Consider the following 12,223-nt stretch of genomic DNA (forward strand, 5'->3'; position numbering starts at 1 on the left):
AGAAGACATGAAAGGTCTGATAATATAAGTATTATTCAATATTTGATGGTGTCTAAAAAGAAAATGAACTAAGTGTTTATGTTTTGATTGGCAAAATGAATTAATATAAATTTAAGAGTAAGATATGAATTGTTTGATAACATCAGCATTATTTATCATTTAGGTCTGTTTAAAAGGAAATGAATTAAAATATATTAAGTATAATGGGTGTTTATAACAACTATGTAGAGTAAAAAGATATCTTGGAATAGGTTAATAGACGGAAATTTATGTATTTAGTTACTCACTTTCTCCTTCTAGAGCTACGTATAGTTTGTTGTTAAATGAACTGAGTTAAATGGTACAATTAAGACAGAAATTGGATCCCATCGTTATAAGAAATTAGAAGTCTACCCCGAAAGGAGCAAGAAAGATAATTATATTTAGTATAAATATTGGATGCTGGTAATCCTGGATAAGTAAGAAAATGTGTATGTTGCTGTCTTGAAGCAATTATGTATAAGTAGCAATGGTGTGGTGTTGTAGGTGGTGGGTATTTCTTTGTTTAAAAAACCCAATAAAAATATTTACCACAAAAAAAAAGAGTCCAATTTCTTTGTTTAAAAAACCTAATAAAAATATTTACCACAACAAAAAAAAGAAAGAGGACCACATCTCTCGCCAGTTTTCATACACTTGGAACCCTTCCCAATTAAGACTAGCCGGCCAGCTCAGGCCCCTGGCGATCCACAGGACAGAGAGAAGCTGATGCTGACAAACTGGATGTAAAATCAGAGTGGCAGCAAAATTGATTTAAGTGTCTGAAAATTGGAAGGAGAGATTAAAACAAAAGTGTATGGGTTCACTAACTGACAGCTGACTACCTCCATTTCCAAGTACCTGAAAGGGGCAAGCCCAGAGGAAGAGAGGGTGTTAAGGCACTGTTTTTTTGGGGGGTATTATCAGGAGAAAGAGCAACGAAAACAAAGGGAGGAGAACAGAGAGCTGAACAACAAAAGAGAATTATTATTAACAGTGAAGGCTATTTAGAACGGATGGTTCTCCCAGAGGAAGCGCTGAAAGCCCCTTTGCTAATTGATACATTTAAATCTCGATTAGGAAAAAAAGAAAGATGCTCGGGAGTGGGCTACAGGGAACAATCGAGCCTTTGCTGAGGAATGGATGTGATGACTTCGCAGGCTTCTCCGGTTCTAATTTCTATGGCCCATTTCATTTACCCCCCTCCGTGCCAAGAGAAAAGAATGGATCCCTGGTAAGGAGAACACTGACTTAGCAGAATAATTTCTCCCTCTGCCACTCTTCCAAGGAGTTGTGTGTTTGGGGTTTTTTTGGATCCATGTGTTGTGGGATAAAGGAAGCTGGGCATCTAGCTCCAGCCCCACTATCTGGGCAGCAAAGGAATCATTTTCGGAACTTCTCAGACCCTCGTCTTATCACTTACGCTCTGCAGTGTGTGATGCAAAGCATGATTAGATATTGAATAGCCACGTATGGTCTGACACACAAATCAAAACATTTGCCGCGATGGGGTGAGGTGGGGGGCGAAGTTATTCCTTGCTGCATCTCCTGGGGGAGGGGACTCTACATTTGCAGAAAAATACCATATGTTTTCCAAATAAAGATATCAGGGATAGCAACCCCGCCCCCACAACCAACTGTGAGTGACATCTGCACATGTGCAGATGAAGCCCAGACTATATGCTTGGGTGGCATTTTGAGGTTCCAGAGAAAACAGAGCGCCAAGAGGAGGAGGAAGGAAAGTGAGAGCGTGGGCCAAATGGGCACGAGAGAAAGGAAGACGGGGTGGGCAGCTGGTTACCAGCTCCAGGTTGGGAAGTACCTGGAGATTTTGGGGGTGGAGCCTGAGGAGGGTGGGGTTTGGGGAGGGGACGGGCTTCAAAAGGGCTCAGTTGTAAATCGCAGGAGATCTCCAGCCGCCACCTGGAGGTCAGCAACCCTAGCCGTTGGGCAAGGACACAAAAAGGAAGACTGGGTGGCAGGGCCATAGCCAGAATTTTTTAATTTGGGGGGGGGCTTTAAATAAGTCAGGGGGCACCCCACAGCCCCCCGCACCCCCCTAAGGGAGTGCCTGGGTTGGATGGGAAGTCGGGGGGCCTTGGCGGTAAGTCGGGGGGCCAGGCCCTGAGATGCCGCACTGTAGCTATGAGCCCGCTGGGTGGATGGTTGACCAAGGTGGGGTGGGGAGAAAGAAAAGACCAAGCACGTGGTGTTGGAGGAGGAAGCAGAGTGACAATGGAGGGAGGGAAGAAACTGGGGGGAGCAAGGAAGATGCTGGGGGCAGGGGAGAAGCCTTCTGGAATAAACCACTCAGACCCCGCTCCAAACACCCAGGGGCCAATTCACACATGTCCTTTGAGACAACTCAGATATGTGTAGAAAAATATGCAGAGTGCAGTCTGGCTAGATAGACTGCAGTGGTGGACTGCATACTTCAACGGAAAGCTCTCCCCGCACACAGTTACTTAGTCCGTCAGGAAGAACAGCTCACTCAGCTGTCTTCCTGATAGGCCGACTCTTACAGGCGAGACCAATAGGCATTTGCCATAACATTGCTCCAAGATGCTACGTTGAGGGATGTTATGCATATGCCTGATAAGGGATGGGAGGAGGAGAAAGCTTGCACATAGCACTACGAGCACACCTGCCTATGTCTGCATTATGGCAAAGATATGGAGGCTGGGGAGGGGTAGGAACAGGGCTGGCTCACCCGCTAGGCGAACTAGGCATTCGCCTAGAGCGCGGCCCGGCCCGTAGGGCGCCAAACTGCTCTCCCTCCGGGCGCTGGCGGCGGAGGGCCGGGGAGCTGTGCTCTCCCTCTGGGCGCTGTCTTGCCGCTCGGCCCTCTGGCTCCGGCTGTCTTGGGCTCACCCCACCGCCCTGCGCCCAGGATGTCCTTCCGGCGGGAGCAGCTGGCGCCGAACTGTGCCTCCCCCCGCGCCCTCCCCACCACTGCTGCCGGGACTGTCACCGGTGGCTCTCCTGCAGGGTGCTGGTGGTGCAGGAGGAGGCGGCAGTGGTGGAGGAGGAGGGCCAGGGAGCTGCACTGTCCCTCTGTGAGCTGTCTCACCACTCAGCCCCCCCGGCTCTGGCCGACGTCGGTGCAGGCTTGCCCCATTGCCCCCGCCTGGGATGTCCTTCCAGCGAGCGCAGCTGGAGCCAAACTGTGCCTCCCTCCCTCCACACCACCGCCGCTGGGACCGCCACCGGTGGCTCTCCTGCAGGGCGCTGGTGGCGGCAGAGGAGGAGGCGGCAGAGGAGGAGGACGAGGGCCGGGCAGCTGTGCTCTCCCTCTGGGCACCGTCTCACCGCTTGGCCCTCCGGCTCCAGCCGACATCAGTGCGGGCTCGCACCATCAGCGGCACCTCCTCCTCGCCCCACCGCCCCATGCCTGGGATGTCCTCAGCGGCTGGAGTGGCTGCGGCAGAGCCGGGGGGGAACCCACAGGTGGCTTTTCAAGCCAGGCGTCAGTGGGCCAAACAGCCCCTGGATGGACGAGGGCTCTTAAAACTCTTTGACACACACCCCAGGTCTCTGGGTGACGCTCGCCTGTAGGGACGATGGTCGTGCCTTCCCCCCTCGGTCTCCAGGCCCCACCGGGAGGTTGGCATCACCTGGGGGGCACAGGCGCCACAAGCTGGCCTCGCCTAGGGCTCAGTAACACCTCGGGCCAGCCCTGGGTAGGAAGGTGCAATCCCATTTCCCCCTTCTAGGCATTTTACCTGCACATTGGAATGCCCGTGAGCAAAGGTTCCCGATGGAAGCATGCCATCCAGACACATTGCAGCAGACATGCGTTATTACAGGTACGTGCACCGGTGAGCTGGGAGGGATGCCGGTCTCCAGAGACATTTTCAGGCAATGGCAAAGAGGAGGTTGCATTAGGGTTGCCAGCTCTGGGTTGGGAAATTCCTGGACATATTGTGGGTGGAGCCTGGAGAGGACAGGATTTGGGGTGGGGAAGGACCTCATTGGGATATAATTCCACAGAGTCGACCCTCCAAAGCGTCCATTTTCTCCAGGGGGACTGACCCCTGTCCTCTGGAGATCAGCTGTCATTTCAGAGGATCTCCAGCCACCACCTGGAAGTTGGCAACCCTAGTTTCAATTCTTTATCATGTACAACAAAATCATCTGAAGGGACCACCCTCCCAAGGGGGCAAGCACAGCGGCTACCCGTGTACCCTGGTGGAGCGGCCTGACTGACGAGATCTGGAGGGCTCCCATGCTCTGCCATTCCACAGAAGGAGTAAGACAGAGGGCTCTTTTCATAAAGGAAATAAGTCTTTGTCCTTTAGGCATCCCTTTCCCCTTCTTATACTGCACTGCTTACTGGGTATATTGTTTTCATTTCATGTTTGCTAACGGTGTGGTCCAGTTTTAGTGTGTAAAGGGAAAGGTTCCCTTGCTCGAAAGCCAGTCGAATCCGACTCTAGGGTTGCGGTGCTCATCTCCGTTTCAAAGCCAAAGAGCCAGCGCTGTCCGAAGACGTTTCTGTGGTCATGTGGCCGGCATGACTAAACACCAAGGCGCATGGAACGCTGTTACCTTCCCACTGAAGTGGTACCTATTTATCTACTTGCAATTTCTTGCTTTCGAACTGCTAGGTTGGCAGGAGCTGGAACTAGAGATGGGAGCTCACTCCGTCATGCAGCACACTCAGGTCTCGAACTGCTGAACTACTGACCTTCCACAGCCTGCAGTTCAGCGTCTTAACCACTTGAGCCACTGCAGCTCCTTAGTGTGTAGTATGTAGTTTAGTGTGTAGTGTATTGTATATTATACTGGCCTTTACTGCAGAGTTCTATAATCCACCTCGGGTCTCATCTAGACAGGCGAATGATAAACAAATGAATGAGCAGGTAAAGAAAGAATAGGGGACAGGAGGAAGGGTTCTCTCACTTTGTGCTGGGCATCTAGGCTGGGGTGTGTAGGTCAACCTGGGCGTGCCTGAGTTAAATGCATGGGCCAGGGTCCAAAGGGCCACCCACGACAGAACGTGTGAAGCTTGTCCCCCCCCCCCTGTGCATTGTTCGGGGAAGAATTTCGTCAAATATGCATGCTCGATCTTGCTGCTTTGAATCCCAAGGACGCTTAGCATGGCATCTTGGATCCTTAAGCTGCTGGTCTATTGTAGCCTTCCGCCAATGTATTTTACTAGTTTCCAACTTGGCGGTAAACTCTGGGGTAGAAATCGATTGCCCGTCAATATTCTTGATTACACTTGGGTGCCATGCGCTGTGAATCTTAAAACGACTCAAAAGATCCACGGAGACAGATTGCCAACTTTTACTTTCCTCCTGCTACTCCACTTAGCAATTATTAAGATCCATTTCATGAGATACGGGTGATAATTTGCCATCTTTTATCACAGCATGAAATTGCTGTTTGGAGCCCCTTTTTGTCCACTTCATCTTTATTTCATATAAGATAACTTGAAAAGGCCTCCCCGCTTGCTTTTAAGATCAAAGTGATTGTCAGCTTCATAAAAAAAAAAAAGAGAGAGGGGAGAGAAAATTGAAGTCAGATACAGAGAAAAGAAATCGATGTATAGCTCTCTTCTGTGAGATTCTGCACCTCCTCTTCTGAAGAGGACTGAACTTCTCAGATCATGTATTTTGAAGAGGGAGGAAAAAAAAGGACAAAAATGTTTCTGTCTATATTTAAACTGTCAAGATGTATCGAGTTCAAATGGGAAAATAGTGTTTAAATACCAGCCTCCTCTCATCTGCTGGAAAAGTGCAGGGCTTTATTTTCTGAAGAGGAGGCTCTGGAAATAATAGATTAGCTGTAGAATGTATGACAGGGCTTCTTTATGGTGTCCAGTTATTGCAGGTGGAGAGGAAATGCAGTATTACAAATCCCAAACAGTAAAAAAGTCACATTACCAAACCATACTCCTAAACGAAGGCTGTCTTAAAACACAGAGGTTCCAGAAATAATATATAAATACATTTAGGGTGTTCTTTTAGAAACACGGTATCTTGCAGGGGGAGGGCCAGCTGTTCTACATCTCTGTGGGTTTTGTCAAAAATGCCCCATAGTTCCTGAGTGTGCTCCATAACTGTGACGCTTTCCTGGTCATTTTGTTGTTGATGCCCTCAAGTCACAGCTGACTTATGGTGACCCTGCAGGGTTTTCAAGGCAAGAGATGTTCAGAGGTGGTTGGCCATTGCCTGCCTCTGTGTCACGACCCTGGTCTTCCTTGGAGGTCTCTTATCCAAATACCAGCCAGGGCCGACTTTGCTTAGCTTCCGAGATCTGATGAGACTGGGCTATCCTGGGCTATCCGGGTCAGGGTTTGGTGGTTACTAGAACAAACTTAACCACGGACCCTGACCAGGGGTCATTTCATAGAAAAAGAGGTGTAGGAGCTCATTAGCATAACTCATTAGCACAACTCATTTGAATATGCAACACCCCCTGACATTTCCGGAAGTGTGTCAGAAGGCAACACCCACCACTTAGGCTCCACTGGACTGTTTTGGATTGCTAGCTATTGGGGGGGGGGGAGAAGCATGCAGATCTGTCCTCGCAGAGGAGGGAGTGCTTGTACCTGAATAAAAGTTGGTCTTAAAGGTGCCACTGCACTATTTTGGACCGGGGGCCGGGGGGGCTCTGCAACTTACCTGGCTGCTTCTTGCTCTGACTGAGGGCTGCTGGGAGCAGGGGGTGTGGCTTGTTGCATGTGTGTTGCATGTGCCCGCCCCCTGGGCTCCTTACTGCCGGAGCTTCGCTCCTGTGCGCTCCTGTAGGAAATGACCCCTGACCCTGACTACTTAAGGCAAGTGAAAAGAGCATGGTGGGTGACAAAATGCACGTCTGGCTCTGCTTTCAAGCCTGCCATTATTGTCGATTAGCCCCTTCCCTTTCTACCCCTCAGTCCTTCGGCACATGCAAGGAATTTCGGGAAGGAGTGGGGCCATCTCTCCATTCGCACTGAGTTTTGGAGAAAAAGAGTCTCTTCGTACCAGGAATTACATAAGGCTGGAAGCAGCCAAAACACATTCTTCTGAGAAAGAAATGAGATGCCATTTTTCCCTCGACCCCAAAGAGGAGCAAAGATGATGCTGCACAGACTGGTCAGAGTGGGGGGCTTCTCTCTTGAGATTTCTGTGGTCCTCTCTGAGGAGTGGGGAGGAGATATCTCACTTTAGGGGAGCAGACAGGTGGTGGCCACTAGAATTAAACGTATGGGCTACTGACCCAAGGGCCACACTAGGTTCACCAGCCCTGTGTTGGCAACTCCTGAGAGCTTTAGGGGGGGCGGAGCATGGGGAGGGGGAAAGTCACTGATGTGGCGGCATCACTTCTAGGTGATCAACTGGGAGCGATGCCACCGTCTCTACATCACTCTAGGAATTCCCTCAAACTCTACGGCAAAGACAATGTAGACTGGGGAAATTCCTGGAGCGTCATTAGGGTTGCCAGGCCCCTGGTCTGACTGGGAGTCCCCCCGCTTTTGTGGGGCCCTTTCTGCCACAGGCTGGCTAGCCGGTGGGAGGAACCCCACTCACAAATGTCCTTCAATGTGACCTAATGACATCACCTGGTTGATCTGAGAAGGAGTGGGGTCATCTCTGAGTTTTGGAGAAAAAGAATCTCTTCGTACCAGGAATTACACAAGGCTGGAAGGGTGATACCACCTGGGGGGTGAACTAGTTTTTGGCCCAAAACTCTACGGTAGAATTGGGCTCAAACCACAGAGTTTTGCCGTAAAACTAGAGCATCACCCCAGACGTCGACAGGATGGTGGCACTTCTGGGTGATGCCATCATGGCGCACACACCAGAAGATCCCAGGAAGGACCCTGGAGCCCCCGCCCGCAGCCAGGTAGGACCTGGCAACCCTAGGCATCATGGATGCAGCGACCGGAAGTGCAGTTTTCACATCTACAACGCCACCCCCCTTTTGTCCCACTGCTCAGTTGCCCAATTGTCATGACAGCGGGAAGGGGCAGGATGTTACCTGCCTCAGGTGGGCATCTGGCAGCCTTTGACCAGTGTCCTACATGCATCCTGGGCCTTCCGTATTTTGTTTTCCACTGCAGCCCCTTTTGTCCCACCGATTAAGGTGGCACTTGGAATGCAAATATTGGCCAGATCTCTTGCCTAAGCGATCCATGGGGATCCTTCCAGCTCCATAGTTCTATGATCTGCTATGGACTTTGGAACATACTTCTGGCTAACAGAGGGATGGATGAAGGTGGCCTTCCTTCTATTCCAATCCTACAGTGTTCTGTTTGCTGATCTAATACACGCCCATAGCAGTTAACATATTGCACAGCCTGAGTCTACAGCATAATGCCAGTTTGTTCCAGATAATTTAGCAAGCCCCCTCTGAATATGCATTGGATACCTCCTGCCTTTTCTGAAAAATTGTCTGTCAGGCTCTAAACATATGTATATCTCGAGATAATCATCTGCATTTGATACACGATTTGCTGCCTTTGTACTTTTCAGACCTGAAATGAAACTGTGTGTAGGAGACAAAACACCTGGGATTAGATCATGCTTTCAAGTTTCGTCCAAGCCTCTAACTCTGGAGAGTTATAACAAATGCCACTGCTGTTAAATCACTACCAAAAAAATCACATAAAACTATTATGAGATTTGATTCACCACTCAGTATAAGCAGATCATGTCTGTGTTGTTAATATATTGATTGTGTTTTTTTAAATACAAAACAACAACTCAGCTTTGTGGCGATACAGACAGTTGGTCTGTAGCAGTAGAAAAGAGCAAGAGTCCAGTGGTACATTAAGAACTAACAAAGTTTGTGGCAGGGTGGGAGCTTTTGTGAGTGATGTTAAGAAGTGAGCAATGACTCATAAAAGTTCATACACTGTCACAAATTTAGTTAGTGTTTAAAGCACCACGGGACTATTGCTCTTTTCTAATTCAATTTTGGATACTCTCCATTATCCAGTACTCCAACTTTACCCCTTGGGAACCAGCACTCTTATTTATCTGAAATGGATGGAATTATACTGCACATACGTAGTGTAGAATTCTACCCAATGTATTTACACAGTCGGATAATCTAATGGGCCCACAATCCAAGTTCCATGATTTGTGAAAACTAGGGCGTTGCCTTCTAGGATCAGGGCCTTTCCTGTGCTAGCTCCTACGTTGCAGAATGTCTTCCGTGAGGAATCAATAGTGGCAAGGGTAGCCTGTCTTGTTTCTCTTGCTTTTGTTTTAGTGATCTCGACAGAATTTTACAATGGATTTAATATTGTCTTTTTGTATGTAAGAATGATTTCGCATTTTTGCTGCTTTGGGGATAGAAAGTAGAACAGTGACCTTTGAAAATGATGTTGTAGAAGATGACCTGGGGGAAAACAAGCATCCCTGAAGCAGATATGATTTGAATAGGGATGAAGGTAGCTGAGATTTCTACTGACTCTGCATTATCAGGTAGATGGCCTAGGAGAAAGTTTGCTGAGTATGGTAGTGAACACAGCTGTCCATATGGCTCTGTATATGAGCCACAACAACCAAAACTGAGTGTCACATGCGAGAGAGTGCTCCCTCCCTTGTCCCTAACAGCTGGCTTCCAGTGTCTTTAATTCTGGTCCATCCTAGCCCATTACCTCTATTGTTTGCCACCGCCATTTTGGGGATTACGCTATGCAACATTCAGTCATATGTGCATGTTGCAGGTACGGTTGTCCAAAGGGCTGCTACCATGCTTGTTCATGTACAGTAGCCTGATATCTTTTGGAAGTTCCAGATGTGATGTTCCCTGTCTCAGACCTCCAGACTGAGTGGCAAGAGAGGCTAGATAGCTAGATAGGCACACTGACCTTTCTTCCTGTATCTACTCTTCTGCCACTGTCCTCTTTGATATGCAGATTGTGATCTCAGGGACCAATTTCCCTTTCCTGCTTCTCTCTCACTCTGAATGAAGACTTATTTATTTATTTATTTATTTGATTTGTTATCCCGCCCTAACCCCTAAGGGTCTCTGGGCGGCTTACAGAGAGTTCCTGGTGCTGGTCTTTGGAGTTCCCTTCTTCCGGCTGTAGCGATTCATTTCCGGCCAGGACCGATCGCACTTCCGCGCATGCTCCGCTGCGGCCTCTGTCCCGATGAGGCTTTGGCCTGCTGCGTTGCTCCGCCTCCGCGCCAGTTGGTCCGGCCCCTTCGCTCGCTCACTCCTTGCCTCGCCAGCTACCATTTTTCTCTGCCGCTGCCGCCGACCACTGCTTCGCTTCGCCGCTCGCTCGCCGCTGCATCACAGGGATGGGTGTCCCCCCCGCTCTAGTAGCAGGTACCCATTAGTCTAATTGCCCTTTAATGGGCTTTCAAGCTGCTGGGTGGGCGGGAGCTGGGACATAGGGCCAGGCGCTCACCCCGGCCGCGGTGGGGCTCGAACAACCGAAGCTGTTGGGCCAGATGTACGTGCAGGCATCTCTTACCGCCTGCGCCACCGCTCCCTTGCTAGACTTGCTCTCTACCATCACGCACCAAGAGAGGGACACGCGGTCCTCTCTTGGCACCATGAGGCAGATGGGCCTCTCGCCATCCGCCTCCATCCTTTGGCTAGTAAATTAGTGATCTATCAATGCTCTTTCCTATCCAAAGTGTACTTCTCAAATAAAGAGAGAAGTATTTCTCTTCTAAACTTGCAACATGGCTCTGTGTAAGCTTTGTAAGCTGAGTAACCTAGTAAAGTGACGCTCTTGCATTTGTAGCTTTATTTAAGCACTCTGCTAACTAATGGTGACTGGACTAACCACACCAGTTAACCTCAATAATATCCCCAAGGTGGCACTAGCAGAAGTCACAGAAATAGGCTGGAGACAGTCATGCATAAGGGCAGACTCTTTTTGTCTGTACAGATGTTTGGAATTTAAAAACAAACAAAGATTTAGGTCCTTTGAAGCTGGAGCTGCCAACCTCCAGGTGGGGCCTGGAGATCTCCCAGAATTACAACTGATCTCCAGAGGGCCGAGCTCAGTAGCCAGAACAGGGCGGTTCTGGACGGTGGACTCTATGACAACACCTCCCTGCTGTGCTCTCTTCCCTTCTCAAAACTCCACCCTCCCCAAGCTCCACCCCCAAACCTCCAGGAATTTCCCAAACTGGATCTGGCAACCCTAGTTGAAGCCCATTGCTCTGCTAGAATGGGATTTTTTGTTTTACAGCATATGAGAATCTTTAGGCTGAGATATGATGTTTCACCCATGGTCGAAAGCATCCCAGCTGAGCAGGACGTGAACAGGATTCCACATCAAAGGGTAATGCACTGTCTACTGTACTGCACTGTAAGTTCAGTTCTAAGCATGGTTAGTCCTTTCTAAGCCCAATGACTTCAACTGACTCAGAAGGGTATGAGTGTTTTTAGGTATGCACTGCCAGACTCAGATTAATTGTAATAATGACTGGTCGAATATAAATATAATAAAGACCTAAATACATACAAAAATGTTACCTACTGCCCTGGTAGCTGGTGTAAACTATTGTTTCGCTAGGAAAAGAAAATCTACCAGGGAAAATATCCTACATAAATTATAGGACAGCAAACTAGCATGCAATAAAGTCACCGCTTACCTCTGGTCATTACAATTCCTGCAAGGGATTTGTGACGTGCATGGATGGAAGCAAAATTGTCCGTCACCTCTTGAAACTTCTGTGTAACCATTTGATACACGGAATCGGCAAATTCCTGAAAAGACAACCAGAAGCCGTTCTTTCACTCAGTTAGACAGCAGCAATTGCTGGCGTCTGCCTAATTTATAACTGCTTGCCACCGACCTCCTCTTTCGAGTGGCCTCATCATTGTCTACAACAAGGCCACAGTGGTATAAAGGCACTATGTCAAATCATTTTATGGAATCAATCTCTGAGCATGCCTGCACAGACATTGTTTTGCTAGCATTTTGTATTGCTGGCTGTCATTTTGGCAATCTTGAGGACCACAACAGATCATGCCCAACTTGCGAGAAAGTCAATATGCCGGTCACTATCCTACTGTACAAGTATCTATAGAACTTGCAGGGAGACTTGGCCCTGCCCTAATGCCTTCCAAGTAATAGCATAAGCACAGCAGTTATCGCTGTCGTTCCAGGTTTCTCAAATATCTTCCCAGGTAGGGTTGCCAGATCATACAGATGACTTCCTTTGGAGAAAATGGCTGCTTTGGAGGGTGGACTTCATGGCATCATACCCTGCTGAGGTCCCTCCCATGTCCAAACCCC

At 48.8% G+C, this 12,223-nt stretch overlaps 1 protein-coding gene across 1 annotated transcript in view; it reads right to left on the reverse strand.

The window, feature by feature from the left end:
* The window catches only part of ADARB2 (adenosine deaminase, RNA-specific, B2 (inactive)), a 177,905-nt gene that overhangs the window by 48,043 nt on the left and 117,639 nt on the right, over nucleotides 1-12,223 (reverse strand). The window contains exon 4 of the mRNA XM_015420667.1: nucleotides 11,577-11,691. Within this exon, the coding sequence (XP_015276153.1) occupies nucleotides 11,577-11,691 (115 nt within the window). The remainder of the gene's footprint in view (nucleotides 1-11,576; nucleotides 11,692-12,223) is intronic.

The sequence above is a fragment of the Gekko japonicus genome, unplaced genomic scaffold (assembly GCF_001447785.1).
Source record: "Gekko japonicus isolate JY-2015 unplaced genomic scaffold, Gekko_japonicus_V1.1 scaffold1228, whole genome shotgun sequence".
Lineage (NCBI taxonomy): Eukaryota > Metazoa > Chordata > Lepidosauria > Squamata > Gekkonidae > Gekko > Gekko japonicus.